Source organism: Pongo abelii, chromosome 2, assembly GCF_028885655.2.
Source record: "Pongo abelii isolate AG06213 chromosome 2, NHGRI_mPonAbe1-v2.0_pri, whole genome shotgun sequence".
Taxonomy (NCBI): domain Eukaryota; kingdom Metazoa; phylum Chordata; class Mammalia; order Primates; family Hominidae; genus Pongo; species Pongo abelii.
In genome coordinates this window covers 122,091,956-122,114,494 of record NC_085928.1, presented here as the reverse complement: position 1 = coordinate 122,114,494, position 22,539 = coordinate 122,091,956, and the positions used below count along the sequence as shown (strand labels likewise).

Below are 22,539 nucleotides of genomic sequence, written 5' to 3'. Positions count from 1 at the left end.
CCAGCCTGGTCAACATAGTGAAACCCCATCTCTACTAAAAATACAAATATTAGCCTGGCATGTTGACGGGCGCCTGTAGTCCCAGCTACTCGGGAGGCTGAGGCAGAAGAATCGCTTGAACCCGGGAGGCGGAGGTTGCGGTGAGCTAAGATCATGCCATTGCACTGCAGCCTGGGCAACAAGAGCAAAACTTCGTCTGAAAAAAAAAAAAAAAGAAAAAGAAGTAGAGCTGTCGGAGAAATGGTCACAGGGCAAACCACTGCCTCCCAAATTGGAGACAGACAGGTGACACAGAATCACAACTTACTGGAGCAGAAATCACTGGGCATACACCTCCATGGGAACCAGTACTGGGAAAGAGGAATCTGAATTGTAATTGATGAATTGCCCAGAGGTTCAGTTTGGGTAAGTGTGTGAGTTAATAATTCTACAAAGACCCAGTCATAAGAGGGTCCCCACACTTTGTGAGTTTTACCTCTAGGAGCTCTCCCAGGTTCTCACCGTGAAGATCAGAGTGAAGATTTCACCATGAAGATCTCTGGTGCTTCTAGCAGGGGAGGGGGAAAGTAACCATTCTGAAATATGCCAGAGCATTCTGTTCTTAACAAGGCCTGTCCTCAAGAAAAATGATTCTGCCACAGCCTTACCTGTTGAGGTTTTATCAGAGCCAAATCAACCTGGGGGAAGGGAAACACCTAACTCCAGCCCCTTCTAGACATCCTGTCCCACCTAAAGGGGGTGGGGGTACTGAAAAGCACTTGTGAAGTTTACATCCCAGGGGCACAAGCTTGCTAAAACTGAGACCTTATCATACAAATATAGAAAGCTTCCTCTCCCCGCCATACCGCTAAAGGACTACTTACCAGAGTTCCTTTTACTGTACATCATATCCAGCTGTTAATAAAAAAGTGCGAAGCATACAAAAAACAGTTTGAAGACAGAGCAAGCATCAGAACCAGACTGGGATATAGCAGCGATGTTGGAAGTATCAGACCATGAATTTAAAACAACTATGACTAATACGCTAAGGACTCCAGTGGAAAAAGTAGACAACATGCAAGAACAGATGGGTAATGTAAGCAGAGAGGTGAAGTCTAAGAGCGTATCAAAAAGAAATGCTAGAGATTAAGAAAAAGCTAACAAAGAATGCCTTTGATGGGCTCACTAGCAGACTGGATTGAAGGAGAGAATTGCTGAGCTGAGGAAAGAATTGCTGAGCTGGAGGACATGTCAATAGCAACTTCCAAAACTGAAAAGCAAAGAGAAAACAGACACACATGCACACAAAGGAACAAAATGTGCAAGAACTGTGGGGCAACTCCAAATGGTGTAACATGTAGATAATAGGCATACCAAGAGAAGAAAGGAACGAAATAAATATTTGAAGCAATGACTGAGAATTTCCCCAGATTAATGTTACACCAAACTACAGATCCATGAAGTTCAGGAAGTGTTAAGAAAGATAAATGGGCTGGGTGCAGTGGCTCACACCTGTAATCCCAACACTTTGGGAGGTCGAGGCAAGAGGATTGCTTGAGCCCAGGAATCTGAGACCAGCCTGAACAACATGGTGAAACCCTGTCTCCACAAACAATAGAAAAATTAGCTGGGTGTGGTGGCACATGCCTGTAGCCCCAGCTACTAGGGAGGCTGAGCTCGGCGGATTGCTTGAGCCTGAGAGGCAGAGGTTGTAGTGAGCCCTGATTGAGTCAATGCACTCCAGCCTGAGCGACAGAGTGAGACCTTGTCTCAAAAAATAAAATAAAATTAATAAAATAAAATGAAAAATACATTAAAAAAAACCCTACACCTAGGCATATCATATTCAAATTACAGAAAATTAAAGAAAAAGTCTTGAAAGAAGCCAGAGGAAAAAAGATCCTCTAGAGGAGCAAAGAGAAAAGAATTTCATCTGATTCCTTTTCAGAAACAATGCAAGCAAGAGTGCAGTGAAATATTTAAAGTGTGGAGGGAGAGTATACGGAATTATTCGGGGGGGCAAATTTAATCACTTCAGTCCTTACAAGAGGGAGGCAGGGAGGTCAGAATGAAAGTGATGTGATGGATGCAGAGTTGAAGATGCTAGGCTGCTGACTTTGGAGAGGGGGCCAAGAGCCAAAGAATGCAGGCAGCTTCTAGATGCCAGAAAGAAAGACAACAGATACTTGGCCGGGCGCGGTGGCTCATGCCTGTAATCCCAGCACTTTAGGAGGCCGAGGCGGGCGGATCATGAGGTCAGGAGATCGACACCATCCTGGCTAACATGATGAAACCCCGTATCTACTAAAAATACAAAAAAATTAGCCGGCCGTGGTGGCAGGCGCCTGTAGTCCCAGCTACTCGGGAGGCTGAGGCAGGAGAATGGCGTGAGCCCGGGAGGCGGAGCTTGCAATGAGCCAAGATCGCGCCACTGCACTCCAGCCTGGGTGACACAGCGAGACTCCGTCTCAAAATAAAAAAAAAAAGACAACAGATACTCTTCTAGAGCCTCAAAAAAAAAAAAAAAAAGCCATTTCTGCTGACACTTAACTTTAACCAGGTGAGGCTTATTTTGGAATTTTAACCTCCAGCATGGTAAAATAATAAATTTGTATGGTTTTAAGCAACCAAATTTGTGGTAATTTCCTGCAGTAACAGGAAACTAATACATACCTATCTATAGCATGATACTATATTTGCACAATGGAATAATATACTGCAATAACTATTGATAAATGCAACAAAATGAACCACAAACCTGATATTGAAAGATACCTGGCACTAAAATAATATTAACTCTGTAAGATTCAATTTTTATAAAGCTTAAAAATAAGCCAAACTGATCTGCGTATTTGTAAATTAGGCAGTGGTTACTTAGTGGGTGGGGATACTGACTGAGGGGGCACACTGGAAGCTTCTGTAAGTGCTGGGTAATGTTCTGTTGCTTATTTTGGTGCTGGTTATATGTGGTCACTTTGTGATACTTCAAACCATACACTTGTACATTTTTTCTGTATTGTATACTTCAATAAAGTTTGCTTAAAAACAAATAGTTTTCAAACAAATTTCCTTGCAAAAAATTGTACAAAAATAGGTTTCAGTTTTGTTTTGTTTTGTTTTGTTTTGTTTTTGAGACAGAGTCTCACTCTGTCACTGTGGCTGGAGTGCAGTGGTGGGATCTCAGCTCACTGCAACCTCCGCCTCCCAGCTTCAAGCGATTCTCCTGCCTCAGCCTCCCAAGTAGCTGGGATTACAGGCACCCACCACTACGCCCAGCTAATTTTTTGTATTTTTAGTAGAGACGGGGTTTCACCATGTTGGCCAAGCTGATCTTGAACTGACCTCGTGATTCACCCACCTTGGTCTCACAAAGTGCTGGGATTACAGGCGTGAAGGTTTCAGATTTAAACATGATCTATGCAAGGTCTTAAGATTAAACTAAGTCCCAGAGTGAACAATTACAGTAAATTGAAGTAACAACAATTAATTTCAAGGATTTTCTAGTACATGTTCAATGTCTCACACACACAGAATGAGTTGGTTTATGCATGCAAACAAGGTAGCAGATATATCCAAGTATACCAAATACTGTCTGAAGTTTTCCTTTTATCATTAGTTCCACTTACTTCATCAAGTACTGATTTAGAGAGAATCTACACCACCCTTTTTGCGGAACCCTTTCTGGACTAAAGATTTTATCACTGGCATTGTTTATCTCAAATATTTTATCAGACAAAATGTTTTCATAAATTTTTGTATGTCCATGAACACCATTTTATCCTCATATACATACACGTGTGTATTCATTTATCTCTTAGAAGGTCAGAAAGCTTAATATTATTAATTAGGTCAAACATTTTAAATTAGTCAGCCCTCTGTATCCGTGGGTTCCATATCCATGGATTGAACCAATCGCAGAAGGAAAATATTTGAAAAAAAAAATTGCATCTAAACAGGCACCTTTTTTGTTATTTTCCTCTGAACAATACAGTATAAGTATATACATAGCATTTACAGTGAATTAGGTATTACCATCTAGAGATGATTTAAAGTAAACAGGAGGATGTGAATGTTATATGCAAATACTGTACCATTTTATATCTGGGACTTGGGCATCTGTAGATTTTGGTACCTGAGGTAGGTCCTGGAACCAATCCCTCATGGATACCAAGGGATGACTGTATTAATGAATCTCATTTATTAGCTGACACATGTAAATTTAAACATAAGAGAATGCAACAAGTTATTTGAACCTGAATGCAGAGAATAAATACTTTATTAACTGATTACAGTTGAAAGTCACAAACAAAAAAGGGGGTATATTAAGGCAAAGCCATATATATATATATATATATATATGTATAGACAAATCCAAAGATTGTTACCTCTTTACATTTTAATAACCTCTGCATTTTTCTTTTACACATTTAGGCAGTGTGCTTTCTTTTCTTCTCAGTTAAAGAAACACCTTGGCCAATATTTCTAAATCATATTTTGATGACAACTTACAGGATCAGTGATTGAGACAATGACTAGTATATCAAACGCTATCTGATAGTTTTCTTAGCATATTCCGTGTGTGGTGGTACATTTATTTTGGTGTGCAAAATCTGACAACTGACGATTTTTCTCTGTCAGCAAAACTAACAAATTTTTAAAAATGATTTTAATAGTTATAACTAAAATAAGCTTAGACTTCCAAGTCAGTCAAATGCCCAAATTGCATGTTTTCTGCCCTTCCCCTAAATCCTTTTACGTTTTAAATAGCCTTTAGAATATAATCGATCACATGGTTGTATTTCAGATCTAAAAGTTTTGAGATTTTCAAAATCAAAAATTACTTTCTTATGCAAAATGGCAATGCAAACAGCAATCCTACATAATGTAGAATTTTTCTGCTGTATAGCTCCTTCTAAAAAATGGGTAACCACACACACACATACACACACACATACGACATAAATTTAGTCCATCTGAAGAAGCACTCCAGCTTTCTAATTCCACTTTTGAAGGAAAAGGCAGAGGCATGTTTACATTATCCCAGAAAACAGAATAAATGGCTTTATTTGGTATCTTCAAGAAGCTTCTCCTTCCGTAGGAGATGTAGGTGTTGTGGGAGAAACTGTAACTGGTTTTCGTGTAATTCTGTCTAGTTCCGCATGAACATCTAAGACAGGCTTCTGGCCTACATTGAAGAAAAAGAAAAAAAACAAGATTTAGATATAAGTGAAAGTATCGTTTTCACCAATATCTCTTCATTTAAAAAGTGCTAACACTTTCATTAACTTTATTTAGCACACTAAGTTATATAAACAACCCTTAATTTAAAAATTTCAAGCTCGGCGTGGTGGCTCACGCCTGTAATCTCAGCACTTTGGGAGGCCAAGGCGGGAGGATCACTTAAAGTCAGGAGTTCAAGACCAGCCCGGCCAACATGGTGAAACCCTGCTGTAATCCCAGCTACTTGGGAGGCTGAGGCAGGAGAACTGCTTGAACCCGGGAGGCGGAGGTTGCAGTGAGCTGAGATCACACCACTGCACTCCAACCTAGACAACAGAGTGAGACTGTCTAAAAAATAAAAGTAATATAAATTTCAAGAAAAAACAAATTCCCTCATTTTAAATTGTGGATCTGTTACCAAATGGAGGTGTAACTGGCACCTATCATTTAATCTCATAAAGGTTTTTTTTTTTTTTTTTAAGGCATAGGACAATAAGAACGGTAAAACAGAAAATAGCAACAAAAATTTAGCATCTAGAGAAGATGAATGAGTGGTAACAACAGATGACAATAAAAATGTGGCAAGGATATGGAGAAATGAACTTTCCTAACCTGCTGATGACAATTTAAAATGATACAGCATTTTGGAAAACATTTTGGCAGTTCTTCAAAACCTTTGTTTAAACCGAGTTACTACACAACCCAATAATTCCACTTAGGTATTTACCCAAGAGAATTACAAACAAATATCCACACAAAAATGGATGTTCAAAGCAGCACCATATTAGTAATAGTCAAAAAGTAGACGAAACTCAGATGTCCATCACGCAGTAAATGGATAAATGAAATGTGGTATAGCCATATAATGAAATATTATTCAGCAATTAAAAAGGAATGAAGGCCGGGCATGGTGGCCCACGCCTGTAATCCCAGCACTTTGGGAGGTTGAGGCGGGCGGATCACTTGAGGCCAGGAATTCGAGACCAGCCTGGCCAACATGGTGAAACACCGTCTCTACTAAAAATACAAAAATTAGCCAGGCACGGTGGCAGGTGCCTGTGATCCCACCTACTCGGGAGGCTGGGGCAGGAGACTCACTTGAACCCTGGAGGCGGAGGCTGCAGTGTTGCGCCACTGCACTCCAGCCTGGGCAACAGAATGAGACTCCGTCTCAAAAAAAAGAAAAAAAAAAAAGAAATGAAGTACTGATACATATTACAGCATGTATGACCTTCAAAAACATTTGTTAAAGCCATACATTGTATGACTCCATTTACATGAAATGTCCAGATAGACAAATCCACAGAGGAAAGAGAGAAGGTTCAAGGTTTCTTTTGGGGAGATAAAAATGTTCTAAAATCAGATTATGGTGATGGCCTGCCCAACTTAGCAAAGATACCAAAACCACAGAATTATACACTTTACATGAGTGAACTTCATTATATCTCAATAATGAGATATAATCTCTTATTAGGTTATTTTAAAAAAGTGACTTGCTCCCCATAAGCATACCTGACTTTTTGGCGGATGGTGGTAAACCACTGCTTCCACCTCCAGCCCCACCTGCAGGGCTACCACCACTCACACCAGGGCCTCCTGGAGAGCCAGTCTTTTTACTCAACAAACTGTTGAAGAAATTTGCCAGAACGCCTTCACTTGTAGCTCCAGCTATAAAAAAATCAAAAAACAAAAAGCTTTAGCCAAAACATAAGATTCTTCCTTAAATTATTATTATAGTAATCACACATAGAAAGTGAATAAACTTAAAATTTAAGAGTTTTATATTCCAAATTCAAGTCTAGTTTGATCTTTTGATGCTGAGTAATTTCTCTAATGAGTAAACTTTAAGTGTAAAATAATTATTTAAAAATTAGAATGTTATTTTTAAAAGGCCAAAGGTATTTTAAACAAAAAGATGTTATATACTAATATATATCTCCCTTTTGAAAAGGATTCTTTAAATATAGAATTGTTGAGAAACTGCCTCAAATATTAGGAAAAGTTACAGAATCCTATATGAAAACTGGTAGAAGTTCCCAGAGATAAATGGGCAAATGATAGCAATAAACAATTCACAGAAGAGAAACACAAATAGAAGGAAAATACTAGGGGAAAAACTCTTATTAGGTAGTATTTAAAGCATGTTAATTAGGTTGTGGTAAAATTGCAACACTCAATGTTGATGATAAGCAAAGTTGAATAATCCATTTGAAAAAATATTATCCAAAGGCATAAAAACATAAACTCTTTGACCTACGAATCCCACTTATGGCAATTATTCCCACAGAAATAACTATTATGCATATAGTTTTTTTCTTTATGTTAATTGCAGATTACCTATTATAGTGTAAATGTGTATTTCTTCAATGATCTACCAGGAAATTGATTAAATATAACAAAACTTTTATCATGGAAATGATGATATATCACAAATACACTGTAAAATGGTTTACAATCTGGTTAACTATGAGATTATATATCCATAGAGACAAAGCCTAAAAGATATTACACAAGAATGAAAATAGTTATGGCAAAAGGTGGAATTTTAGATAGATTTATTTCTCTTATAAAATGTATTGTCTTGTTATCTCCTAGAAAGAGATGTACCTTTCATGTTTGGATCAATTTTTTTTGACCCAGCAGGAATGGGTGACACGCTGGCAACATTAGATGATACAGATCTATTTGGTGTTCGCGGGGAGCCTCCTGGGACTCTTGGTGAGGCATCCTATGTAAAAATAGGAAAATACAATTATAAAAACCTGAAACTTTCATTTTCACAAAAGTTATTATTGTAAAAAGAAATTACTTTGCAACTATCCCCTGTTCTACTGGTACTTTTACACTGCAAGCCATTGACAAAATTGTTAGCAATCCTGTCCTCATTATTAGAGAATGCCAGACAGAGACCCATCACATTTTAACATACGAATTTTTCCTCTCATAGAAAATAAAGAACATATTGAGTGATGATGTATGGTTAGAAGCTTGGGAGTCAGATTTGGTTTCCGATCTGGACTTGTATTCTACTAGCTTTATAATCTCAGGCAAGCCACAATGTCCTCCCTAAGGTTCCCATTTCCTCATCTGCAAAATGGGGCTAATAACAGTCCTGCCTCATAAGGCGGTTTTGAGAATTTATACAATTACATATAAATGGCTGAGTATTGACACACAACAAACGTTACAAATAGATCTTTACACTTTTAAAATCTCACAAATTACAGAAGAATTCTGAATTCAAGTTTGTATCAAAGCACACCCATATGAAATATGTACATAATTAAGAAAAAAGAACTAAAATAATATGTACTGCATTTTAATCATTTTGTCAAAATTTGTAATACTGACCACAGGCCTTCCAGCTGCAGTTGGTGGTTGCTTTGCTAAAAGGGACTGAAAAAAAAAAAAAATCAAAAGAATCCTGGTTTAGACATTCATAGCATATACTGGTGTATTTTTAAAGAAAATACACACAAGAACAGTTTACTCATTAACCATACTAAGTCTGCTTCTGATATAATTTCATACCTGTAGCTTCATAAGAAACACCTGATCATCTTCTGCCATAATTTCCTTCTCATGTACAAACTGAAATGAGCAATGCACAAATGAGCAAATTTAATATATTATGCTAACACAATAACTTATTCTCTAGATTGGACTAATTAAAAAACAGTTCAAGAATTTGAACATTACCTATACTATATTTATATTCACATGCGTGAGCTGCCCTTCCCAAGGCTTCCAGCAGAGGTGTCCAGTAACTAGCTACAGTTTTGGAAATGTTCTATATCTGTACTGTTCAATATGGCAGTCACTAGCCACCAGTGGCTACTGAGCACTTGAAATGTGGCTAGTGTGACTAAGGAACTGATTTTTAATTTTATCTAATTTTACATTTAAAAGGCATACGAGGCAAGTGGCTACTGTATTGAACAGCACAATCCTAGAGTCACAAGCATATTAATCATGCTTATAAAATTTGCTAAACAGCAGTTAGGGTGTTTTAAAAGGGCCAGTAATATCCTGGTTAAGTGAAATGCAACTTCTCCCTTGTTTCTCTGAAATAAAAACATAATGGCTCTTCTATGAGCTGAATAACTAGGAAAAGGAATTGCAAAAGTCTCCTGCTTCTATTCTTGCTGTATAACACATACCCAATCTATTTTCTTCCCAGGAGCCAGTGATTCTTTTAAAAGGTTAAGTCAGATTACATCACTCCTCTGCTCAACCTCTCAATTGCTTTCCATCTAACTCAGAATGAAACCTAAAGTCCTTACTGTAGCCTAATGATAAAGACCCACAGTAACTTAATTCTGCCTCTCATCAACTAGCTTAACCTTCCCCACAGCTCTTTCCTGCCTCTGTCTTCCTCATACATTTCTGCCTCAGGGCATGTACACTTTTAGTTCCCTCTGCCTTCAGCATTCTCCCCCCTTTATCAAAGACCTTCCCCCATCATTCATATACAGCATCCCTCACAGCCCAGTCCCATCGCTCATTCTCCCTACATCCTGCTTTATTTCTGTAGCACTTATCACTACTTGACAGATGTCTATGTATTGGTTTACTATAGGTATCACTCTCCTTCCCATTTAGCACTTAGAACCTAAACACGGCCTGAGGTGATGCTCAATAAAAGAATGCAAAATATTTTTGCTATTTTATTTTTATGCATGCATTTCTTTTAATAGACATCCAAACCAAATACCGCACCGATTTTTCATTTGACCTTTTCTTATTATTAACAATAACCCACAAACAGAAGATGGATGCTTTATATTATGAGTGTTTGGATTCTGAAGACTCTTATATGCTAAATCAAAATTATTTTTTCTTGATATATATGTCAAGATTAAAGTCAGTCAGTGAGAAGTACTACAAGTTGAGTATCCTTCATCCGAAATGCTTGCGACCAGAAGTGGAAGTGTTTCAGATTGCTGAATATTTGCATTAATACTTATCAGTTCAGCATCCGTAATCTGAAAATCCAAAATGTTTCAATAAGCATTTCCTTTTGAGAGTCATGTTGGAGCTCAAAGTGTTTCAGATTTTTGAGCATTTTAGATTTTCAGATTAGGGATAGTCAATTTATTTATGCAAATACTCATTTTTATAGAACTTTCAGAAACATCTCTATCTATAGAACATTATACACTGCATGAAATCAAGATACAGGAAAGCAGTGTATCTTCTGGGATCTGATTGGATAGATTGATACGTTAGAGTCAAGACTAACACTGGGCCGGGTGCAGTGGCTCACACCTGTAATCCCAGCACTTTGGGAGGCCGAGGTGAGTGGATCACTTGAGGTCAGGAGTTCAAGACCAGCCTGGCCAACATGGTGAAACCCATCTCTACAAAAATACAAAAAAAATTAGCCGGGCATGATGGTGGGTGCCTGTAATCCCAACTACTCGGGAGGCTGAGGCGAGAGAATCGCTTGAACCTGGGAGGCGGAGGTTGCAGTGAGCTGAGATCGCGCCATTTTACTCCAGGCTGGGTGACAGAGCAAGACTCCATCTCAAAAAAAAAAAATAAATAAAATAATATATATATATAAATATAATATATATATAAATATTATATATATATATATATATATATATATATAATTGAGTTCTTGGATAGCTGTGAGCTAATGTGGGTAACTAACTGGAGAGAAGATCCAAGACTTGCCTCAATAGATAGAACCAACAGAATTATTCTAGCAATGTTTTCTTGGCTCTTGGCCAAGCTCTAGGTTGGCAAGTTCACAGCTTCTATCTATTCAAACTCTGTAAGATCCACATATTCACTCATGCCAATCTCTGATTTCCAAAGCACTATATTAGAATGTGGATTCTGCACTAACAATTGCTAATATAAATATGCCAAGGGCGAAGATTTAATTAGCTGAATAGCTGATTCATATTTTGCTAAAACAAATCCTTATGTAAACTGTACATTAGAAACACACCAAAATTATACTTAGAAACCCTCCAGATGGAAAAGGACATTTTTGCCTTTCTACGTTCAGTTTTAAAGTATGGACTTCCCCTCAGGTTAGTCTAAAGTCTAAATATTGAGATTATTTACTAAAATGGTTACCTTTCGAACAGGTGGTTTAGTTATGATGTCTTCAAAATTATCTTCTGCTTTTAATGTTTGAAAATTTTCATGTAATATTCCTATTTTCTTATCATTATCCCACCCTGCTGGACTGGAAAGAAATACATATGATAAATTCTCAAGCATTTATATAGTCATTCTTTCATTCAGTCCAAGATCATGTAAAAGGAACACTTTTATGAAGTAAATTTGAACAATTAAGGAAAACGAATTAGCTTTTCATTATGATGTCCACGCTTTACTAATTTCTACTTAAAATGAAAGCCTGGGCAACATGCCAAAATACCATCTCTACAAAAATACAAAAGAAAAAAAATTAGCTGGGCATGCATGGTGGCATGCACCTGTAGTCCCAGCTACTTAGGAGGTTGAGACAGGAGAATCGCTTGAGCCTGGGAGGCAGGGGCTGAAGTGAGCCGAGATCGCGCCATTGCATTCCAGGATGGGCAACGTGAGTGAGACCCTGTCTCAAAAAAGATTACCAATATTAAAAATGTCATTAGTGTTAACCTGGGGGAAGGGGGCAGTAATTATTACCTCCCAATTTTATACGGTTACCTTTTTTTTTTTTTTTGAGACAGAGTCTTGCTTTGTTGCCCAGGTTGGAGTACAGTGGCTCAGCCATGGCTCACTGCAGCCTCCGTCTCCCAGGCTCAAGTGATCCTCCCACCTCAGCCTCCCAAGTAGCTGAACCACAGGTGTGTACCACCACATCTGGCTGATTTTTAAATTTTTGGTAGAGATGGGGTCTCACTATGTTGCTCAGGCTAGTCTTGGGCTCTTGGGCTCAAATAATCCTTCCACCTCAGCCTCCCAAAGTGCTGGGATTTTAGGCACAAGCCACTGCACCTGGACTATTCAGGTAACTTTTTTTCTTTTTTTTTTTTGAAACAGAGTCTCGCTCTGTCACCTAAGCTGGAGTGAAGTGGTGCGATTTCGGTTCACTGCAACTTCCGCCTCCCAGGTTCAAGTAATTCTCATGCCTCAGCCTCCCAAGTAGCTGGGACTACAGGTGTGTACCACCACACCTGGGCTAATTTTTGTATTTTTCATTAGAGACAGGGTTTCGCCATGTTGGCCAGGCTTGTCTCGAACTCCTGACATCAGGTGATCTGCTCTTGGCCTCCCAAAGTGCTGGGATTAGAAGCGTGAGCCACCGTGCTCAGCCAGGTAACTTTTAAAAGCATGTCTAGATCTCATATTTGGTCATTTATGTATCATAATCAATTAGACAGTTTAGCTCAAAAACCTTTGAAAAAGGGCTCAGGCCAGCAGTAAATCTAAAAGGCAATAACAGATAAATCAAGACAGGTTATAAACAAAAAATCTAGGAACAGATAGAGTCTCATTTTCTCATCATGGAAAGGTCTATTGGTCCCATCTCAAAACTGAAAATAATGATTCACCATCAAATAGTAGCAATAATACATGATAAAATTATATATTTAAGAGTCCACTTACATAAATACTGCATCCTTTTCCACAACAACAGCAGGAATCTTATAGGGAAATCCATATAGTTTCTGAACGATGTATTTATATACTAAGTCTATATTTTTGTTTTCTTTTACTGAAGTGTAAATAAGTGCTGCACCATCTGAATAATATGGTTAAAGAAAATTCTGGACAAATGTCATGAGCAAATACCATAAAATTCTGTGTTTTCAGCTTAACTTTTATTTCTATGCATTTTAGTTTCAGAAATAACTCCAAAGGTGTATTATATGGTAAGCAAGACCTTCAAAAGTAAAAAATACTACCTTCATATTGGCTACAATTAATAAAAGAATTTTTACATAATCAATTTAACTTAGGAAGGCAGAAGTCTCATTAAGAAGTAAAGGTAAATCTAGAAATACTGACACCACGACTACTTCTATATTTAAAGCACATGAAAGGACAATTTTTATGATTTTAACTTTCCTAAACTTCATAGAGGGGATATTATTTATCAACAGCTGTTTTGTTTGCCTTTTCAACAAAAATGGTGTGTTAACAGTGTCTCTTTGTAGTTTTTACAAAACCCAGGAATTAAAGACTTCAGGGATAAAGCTCAGAAGACTCATTGGAGAGGGCAAAAGAAACCCAATGTTGAAAGGTGAGCCAGCAGGTACCAATTAGGAAGCTTTCAGGAATAACTCAAGGCAAAAGCACATTTCATGACAAAACCTGAAGTAACACAACCTCACATGAAGATGTATTAAAGCAGAGCCTAACTTTGACCGTTTATCCAAAAGACACAGTGGATACAAATATTAAGACATCCATAGAAAATGTGACCACTGACAGATGATGGATTCAGAGTGGCTATCAGAAATTCTATGACCACCCACATTCTAGCACTGGCCCTTGTTTCTCCAAGGGAGATGGTGACCTAGGCCAAGGGGGAAATGCTGGGAGTACAGTCTAACTTCTTAACTGGGATACTCATATTTTCTGGGACATGACCTGAGGCTTATGAACCTAAAAGCAGTATTGCTAAATACAACTTACTAAACTTACTTTGATATGAAACTTTAACATGGTAGAGACAAACATAATCTTAGGCAAAAGTTTAACTGTATTAACTTTGCATTAATGCTCTTCCCCACAATGAAAACCAAATTATGATAATTTGGAAGATTTCTGTAACTGAAAAACTTACATTGCAATTAAAAATTTAATAAAATAAAGGTGATTTTGAACTGTCAGTCTGTCACTGATAAATACATAGCTCATTATCTTGAGATGACTTCTCACATTTTGTATTCTTTTAAAATCAACTGGCTCTAACAGTCTCTAATTATTTTTGTAGAAAGCTTCCTTTCTGATTACATTTCTGTATTTACATTTTTAAGTATAGCATTAAATAAATGATTAAAGAGACTGTTTATTCTCAAATTTTCTAATCCCCAAAGATAACATAAAAAAGAGGCTATAGATACCTATACTACAATTACTCCCACTTTTTATTTTATTTTTGAAGACATTATGGTAGACTAGTACCCTTTAACTCAACCAACTCAGCCATTTGGTGACATGAGAAGAGAAAGGCCTATAACGAGAAAGAACTGAAGAGAAAAGGGGAAAGGGAAACTGTCAGTGTCAAGTGATCTTATTCGGGCTTTAAGTGGTCCTTAAATTAAACACCCACTAATAAAAATGATTTATAATTTGTAGACACCATAAACGTGTGTATTACTCATTACTATCTATTCCTAATAATCATTTCATTAACGTTTCAGACTCAAAAACTTTGGCTGGGGAATGCAACTGCAAAATATCTGATCTCTTCAGTGCATTCAAGGTGTAACCAAGTTTTCAACAGTAAAGTCTCTAAAAAGTATTCACTTTTAACCTTCATTTTCTCCCTATTTTAGCTGTAATTATTACTCACTGGCTCACCTAATCCTTGCAATCTAGATTAACAAGACTTTCTATGACAGATTTTTCAGGAAGGTTTCTAAAGTTTAGATGATTCTCCAGCCTCACTTTGGAATACTCCAATCCAATATGTCTAGATAGGCAGAGCCAGATTTTGAAACCACTGTTAGGCTATATGTGGAGAAGATGACAACACACTAAACAAATTAAAAATGAAAACACAAAAAACACAATATTGACCTTGCCCTACTACCCACCAATAAATACAGTTTTTAAATCAGATATGTTCATAACTACATACAGCTTACTAGACTTTTCCACATATAATTGATAATTATTTTTCTTAAGCATACTTTAAACACAGCAAATCAAAGTAATATACTTCAATATTTGCTTTTCTGTCTCAAAATATCCAAATATAAATAATTTGGGAACTAAAATGAAATTTCCAACCAGAGGCAGAAGGAGAAATGTTTACAGAATTTCTCAAGTCCATCAATTTAATTCTTTTAACTTTAAAAAACAAAAACAGGTAAAGTGGTATACTGAATCAATAAATGTACTTAAAAGGATACACTGTAAACAAAACTTCCGGATATGTGACTGAATAAAATCAAAATGTTCATCTCTGTAGTCATGTTCTTTCTCCAATACACTAATGGCATCACACTGTTAAGTTAAAATAATTAAAAATAATACATTTAAAATAATCAAAACTAAATATAGTAATTTAAACAGTTCAATTCTGGATAGGGGAACATCATAAAAGTACCACTCTGATATGGTAAATGAACAGCAGGACACAGAATATCAAGTACCCTATGAACTTTTAGTTGGAGGGACTAATGGATAATTTTATCTTTTTAAAAAGCATTAACTTCAACGTTAATGTTAAATCTGGTCAGAACACCAAAGACAAAGTTTTAGTACATAAGGGAAGAAGAATAACAAGCCTAGCTTGTTCTAAGAAATCATACTTGCTAACTCAACTACTTATAACCTGGAACAAAGTTTTTAAAAATCTAACATCTATTTTAGTTTTATAATACACTTCTGCACATCCAGGGAGTCTCTACTTCTCACCATTTCTTCTTTGTTCCTGTGTTTATCTGATAATTCTCAAGTGACCTTAATTTCTTTTCTGGTGCTTTTATTCACTCTTATTACAATCTCACTAATAACAAAATAAGGAAACTACAACTGATTTTTGAAATGTCGCCTGTACAATCAATGAGACAATTCTGAATTCTGCTTGCTACAGAAAAATGCTAAGAAAAATACAAAGAAGGCATGTTCAAACATCATGACATCCAAATATTTCACCAAAACCCTTCTGAATTGCAGGTGTAAAATATAAAAATAAACATTTAATAATGGTCATTACACCTAATATTAGTTTGGGGTTAAATCTGCTATGTAATTTTCTTGTTTTATATATGTGTGTGTATATATATATATATATATATATATATATACGTAATAGCAAAAAACAAAAACAAAAACAAAAAAAACCTAACAGAGTGCAGTGGTATGCACCTGTACTACTTTGGAGGGTGAGGCGGGAGGATTGAGCCTAGGAGTTCAAGGCTAGCTGGGCAACAAAGCAAAACTCTCCACAAAAACGAAAATAAAAACATATATATGGCACAGAACAGAGTCTCATTATATAATTATGATGAGCATTTCATTGCCCATTTTATCAAATACTGACAGTGATTTCAAATGATTAAAAATAATTATACTTTGACTTACTGACACTTTTGGAAAGGCATGGTGGTTTAGTATTAAATAAAAATATTTTAAGGCCGGGTGCGGTGGCTCATGCCTGTAATCCCAGCACTTTGGGAGGTAGAGGTGGGCAGATCAGGAGGTCAGGAGATCAAGACCATCCTGGTTAACACGGTGAAACCCTGTCTCTACTAAAAATACAAAAAAATTAGCCAGCCATGGTGGCGGGCGCCTGTGGTCCCAGCTACTCGGGAGGCTGAGGCAGGAGAGTGGCATGAACCCGGGAGGCGGAGCTCGCTGTGAGCCAAGATTGCACCACTGCACTCTAGCCTGGGTGACAGAGCAAGACTTCATATCAAAAAAAAAAAAAAAAAATTTTTTTTTAACTGAAATCAGAGGATCTGGACTTAAGAAATTTAGAGAGACTAAGTTTCTAAGACTAAGAGAAATCTCCATTTCCGGAGTCTTTAAACTGATGGTGTTGAACCACCAATACTTCTCTCCCTTGGAAACACACATTTCCCCATACCCCTACACATTTTAAAAGTTCATAAACTGAAATACATCTGATAGTGTCTTAGATTTTATGAAATACAGCAGATGATCTATTCTGGTTTGAAAATGTTATGACTCTATGACTCATTTGATATTGATTCTGGACCCTTTAAGCTTAACATTTTTCTTTTGGAAAATAAGACTGCTTTTCATAAGGCAAGTAGTGCTGATGGAACCAATGGAACCAACTTCCAATAAACAAACAGCTCTTCACCAACCAAAACAAAATAAAAAACAAAGCACACAGAAGGATTTCAGTGTGAGATTTTAAGATAGTGTTTTACAGAAAAGGTGTATGTAACAATTAACTATACCAGAACCACCATTTGAAAGCAGATGGCAGACTTTAACTTAATTATTTTAAGTACCGTCACTCCATTCCTTTGTTATGGATAATTTTTATAGCAAAGTAAAACCTAAGCTAGGTTTTGGATTTTTTTAATCAATTTTACTCCAACAATGAATAAATTCTATACCCTCCTTTAATTTTATATGCGCAAATTTTACATAATAAAAAGCATTAATTTCAGGTCTCAAAAGGACTTATGTTCTGTCATTTTCTTAACTATTCCATGACTTACAAACAGTAAAAACACACTTAGGACCAAGTGGGGAGAACATGAACTTGATCTATTATTATTATTATTATTTATTTATTTTTTTTTTTTGAGACGGAGTCTCACTCTGTCGCCCAGGCTGGAGTGCAGTGGCGCGATCTCAGCTCACTGCAAGCTCTGCCTCCCGGGTTCACGCCATTCTCCTGCCTCAGCCTCCCGAGTAGCTGGACTACAGGTGCCTGCCACCATGCCTGGCTAATTTTTTGTATTTTTAGTAGAGATGGGGTTTCACCATGTTAGCCAGGATGGTCTCGATCTCCTGACCTCATGATCCGCCCACCTCAGCCTCCCGAAGTGCTGGGATTACAGGCGTGAGCCACCGCACCCAGCTAATCTATTATTTTTATTTATGTATTTATTTATTTATTTATTTTTGAGACGGAGTCTCGTTCTGTAGCCCAGTGGCTACAGATCGTGCAGTGGCACGATCTCGGCTCAATGCAAGCTCCACCTCCTGGGTTCACGCCATTCTCTTGCTTCAGCCTCCTGAGTAGCTGGGACTAAAGGCGCCCGCCACCACGCCTGGTTAATTTTTATTTTTTTTTTTGGTAGAGGAGGGGTTTCACCATTTTAGCCAGGATGGTCTCAATCTCCTGACCTCGTGATCCACACGCCTCAGCCTCCCAAAGTGCTGGGATTAGAGGTGTGAGCCACCACGCCTAGCCTTCTATTAATTATTTTTAAAGGAAACAATTTTATTACAAAATATACACAGTGAAATAACCAATAATATAATTTTGATAATAGTGGTCCTATCGGAACCTCTTTAAAAAACAGAAACCCTTGATGACTGCATGTCAACTTTATATAATGAGTGCTGCTACATGTTTAAAAGTCTACTTTAAGTATATAATCCTCTAATATTAGAGAATATATAAAAATTTAATGTTGAGGCTGGGCGCAGTGGCTCACACCTGCAATCCCAGCACTTTGGGAGGCCAAGGCGGGTGGATCACCTGAGGTGAAGAGTTTGAGACCAGCCTGGCCGACATGGTGAAAGCCCGTCTCTACTAAAAGTACAAAAAATTAGGTGGGAGTGGTGGTGGGCGCCTGTTAATCCCAGCTACTAGGGAGGCTGAGGCAGGAGAATTGCTTTAACCCGGGAAGCGGAGGTTGCAGTGAGCTGAGATTGTGCCATTGTACTCCAGCCTGGGCAACAAGAGCAAAACTCCGTCTCAAAAAAAAAAAAAAAAATTAATGTTGAAAAATAATTTTATAAAAACCAATAAACTATCATTTTACCTGTAATTATTTCTACTAAACTGATTGATCACACAATGAAGTTCGACTGGAATTATGAAAATGAAATTCAATCACAAGTATTTAAAATAACATTTTCTTTCAAAGAAACTATAATTAACACCACAAAAGCAACATGTTAATATCATTAAATACTTTAAACTATTATTTGTTTGTTAACAAAAAATCATCTAGGAGAACTATGTGTTAACTCCAAAAAACCTGGAAAACAAAACAGTTGTTCATCCTCAGTGAATATCAGTTGCAGAATCCCCAGGAAGCAAACTAACCTTTGTGCAAACTACTAGTACTGGAATGCCCAAGTTATGTGTAAGTGTATCCGCACCCAGAGGTAAAACTACACTGTCATCTTTGTCTTCTTGTGACGCAGTATTTCTTCTCTGAGGAGAAGCCGGGAAGTCTTCTCCTGGCTCTACATATTCTTGGAAGTCTCTAATCACTGAAAATCAAAGTAAACACAATTTAGAAATTGCTTTATTTCAGCAGGTAACTTTTCTTGCCATAATCTAAAGATAAAATTTACCCGAATTTATAGTAAGTCTTATGTAAGAGAAGAAACAAAAAGGGTTTGAGAAACCTATTTCAAAGAGAATATACAAACACTGGACCCACATTAATAATTAGGAGACAGAATACTACTACTGCATGGGATGGCTCTACAAAGTAGGGTTCTATCTAGACCTGGCTCAATTTATGCAAAATATTTTGGTCAAGTCACAATTAGTTTTGTCTCTCTACCTTCTCTAATTCACAAAGGGCACTGTATGGATAAAAGAAAAATAAATGTGGGAGAAAAAAATCTCACAACTTAAAAGATAGTCTAGATGATTTTCTAATACTAACTTCTTTCACTAAACCCTTTACTCAGGTCTCTCCTTTTTTACCTAGGCTCAATCTTGGGCCATGCTCATTCTGTAACTCTGGTACAACTTAATGAAATATTACCAGTGCTGATCAGTTTTTAGGAGTTATTTGCAAGGTTGTCAAAACTGTCACTAAAAAATATAAAGTAAATGTGAATGTATCAAGAGACTTGAAAATGTATGTTTTGACTCAGTAATTACTCTCCTAGGAATTCTCAAGGGCATAATCAGTGATGCACATACATAGGGATTTCCATATAACTCTTTTCTTCATGTATAAAAGCAAAACAAATTTGGAAACAAACTGTCTATAGCATAGGATTAAAATAGTATATGAGAAAAAATTATACACAACCATAAGATGTCAAGTTTTCAAAGAATATTTAACGTTGTAGGAAATAGTAACATTAAAAGATACATAAATAAAAGTAGGCCAACATATGATTCCAGCTTAGAAATAAAAATACTGGGAAAAATACACCAAAGTTTTATTTATTTATTTATTTATTTATTTATTTATTTATTTATTTTGAGACAGGGTCTTGCTCTGTCACCCATGCTGGAGTGCAGTGGTGCAATCATGGCTCACTACAGCCCTGACCCAAGTGATTTTCTGGCTCAACCTCCCGAGCGAGTAGCTCCAGGCATGTGCCACCACACCTGGCTAACTTTTTATTTTATTTTTGTAGAGATGGGGTCTCACTATGTTGCCCAGGCTGGTCTCGAACTCTGGGCTCAAGCGATCCTCCCACCTCAGCATCCCAAAGTGTTGGGATAACAGGGGTGAGCCACTGTGACTGGCTATTTTCAACTTTTTTTTTTTTGAGATGGAGGCTCACTGTGTCACCAGGCTGGAATGCAGTGGCGCAATCTCACTCACTGCAACCCCCACCTCCTGCGTTCAAGTGATTCTCCTGCCTCAGCCTCCCAAGGGGCTGGGACTACAGGCGCCCACCACCACACCTGGCTAATTTTTGTATTTTTAGAAGAGACGGGGTTTCATTATATCGGCCAGGCTAGTCTTGAATTCCTGACCTTGTGATCTACCTGCCCTGGCCTCCCAAAGTGTTGGGATTACAGGCGTGAGCCACTGCGCCCAGCCCTATTTTCAATTTTCAAAAAACAAAGAATGTACATTATTACTTACTTAGAAAAAAAATGTGTGTTTTCTCTTAAAGTAATTATGAGCCAGATCTTTGGATCATGAAGACTGACTCATATGGAGGAAAACTGTTCTGAATTTACATGGGGTCAAGGAATAGGGAATCCCGAACAGCTGGGCACCGTTCCTCCAGAAACACAGGGGTCTGTATGTACCCTTAGCAGCCCTGGTGACTACCATCCTTAAGATCAGAGGCTGTAATCTAATAGTGGCTCTCAAATTTTATCATGCACCACAATCACTTCAAAGGCTTGTTATATCACAGATTACTGTTTCCACCCTCAAGAGTTTCTAATTCAGTGGTCCAGGATGGGGAGTGAAAAATGTGTACTTTTGATATGTTCCCAGCTATACTGATACTGGTGCTGCTGGTCCAGTTCGACAACTACTACTCTAGGATAAATCCAGACTTAGGGAAGAACAATAACAACTAAAACTCCACAGGCAATAGTAAACAGAAAAAAAAAATTAAAAGCATTTAGACATCTCTTTCAATGATTTACTACATACATTTTAAGTTTTTACTGTTTTCTTACACATAAATTCCAGCAAGCTGTCAATTTTTCTTTAAAAGTTACTGTCAGTGAATAATAATAACAAAGGAGTTCACCTATGTATTTCTTTTTTTTTTTTTTTTTTTTTTTGAGACGGAGTCTTGCTCTGTTGCCCAGGCTAGAGTGCAGTAGCGCAATCTCAGCTCACTGCAATCTCCGCCTCCTAGGTTCAAGCAATTCTCTGCCTCAGCCTCCCAAGTAGCTGGGATTACAGGCACCCACCACCATGCTGGGCTAATTTTTTTTTTTTGTATTTTTAGTAGAGACAGGGTTTCACCATCTTGGCCAGGCTGGTCTTGAACTCCTAACCTCGTGATCCACCTGCTTCAGCCTCCCAAAGTGCTGGGATTACAGGCGTGAGCCACCACGCCTGGCCCACCTATGTATTTTCTTATGCAAAGCACAATATTGACAAATGAAGAACTCTAAGTGACATTAAAAATGTTACAGGCAGCCAGACGTGGTGGCTCATGCCTGTAATCCCAGCACTTTGGGAGTCTGAGCAAGGTGGATCGCTTGAGCTCAGGAGTTCAAGATCAGCCTGGGCAACACGGCAAAACCCTATGTCTACAAAAAATAAAAAAATTAGCCAGGCATGGTGGTACGTGCCTGTAGTCCCAGCTACTCAGCAGGCTGAGGTGGGAGGATGGCTTGAGCCGGGGAGGGGGGGGGGGGGGGGGCAGAGATTGCAGTGAGCCAAGATTGTGCCACTGTACTTCAGCCTGGGCAACAGTGTGGGACCCTGACTCAAAAATAAAAAAATTAAAAAATTAAAAATGTTACTGGCTTACAACCTGTTAGAAATGACTCATACAATTTTCATAATTCCCATAAAAATCTCCAGTTCACATAGGCATGTACAAAATATGTATTTTGTAAATCATAAAACCATTTTAATATCTTTATATGTATACTGTCAACATCTTTCTAGGCACATTTCATTTTGACATGGTCAGTAAGATTACGAATTTAAAAATGAAACTGATGAAAATCAGCAGCTGAAGAAAGATTCTATCTTTTCACCCTGCAAAGCTACTTTCCAAAATGAACACACACAGTTTTTTGGCAAGAAGAAAAGGCATCTCTACTAAACAGTTTACCATTGCATCTTATGTTTCTAATTT

At 37.5% G+C, this 22,539-nt stretch overlaps 1 protein-coding gene across 1 annotated transcript in view; it reads right to left on the bottom strand.

Annotated features, from left to right (window-relative positions):
* Nucleotides 1-4,237: 4,237 nt before the first annotated feature.
* DYNC1LI1 (dynein cytoplasmic 1 light intermediate chain 1) overlaps nt 4,238-22,539 on the bottom strand; it is a 44,977-nt gene continuing 26,675 nt past the window's right edge. Inside the window, exons 5-13 of the mRNA XM_002813961.6 lie at nt 19,106-19,275; nt 15,252-15,345; nt 12,775-12,910; nt 11,293-11,404; nt 8,731-8,790; nt 8,551-8,595; nt 7,807-7,927; nt 6,712-6,867; nt 4,238-5,164 (exon numbers count right to left, since the gene is read on the bottom strand). Of these exons, the coding sequence (XP_002814007.1) occupies nt 5,055-5,164; nt 6,712-6,867; nt 7,807-7,927; nt 8,551-8,595; nt 8,731-8,790; nt 11,293-11,404; nt 12,775-12,910; nt 15,252-15,345; nt 19,106-19,275 (1,004 nt within the window). The 3' untranslated portion in view covers nt 4,238-5,054. The remainder of the gene's footprint in view (nt 5,165-6,711; nt 6,868-7,806; nt 7,928-8,550; nt 8,596-8,730; nt 8,791-11,292; nt 11,405-12,774; nt 12,911-15,251; nt 15,346-19,105; nt 19,276-22,539) is intronic.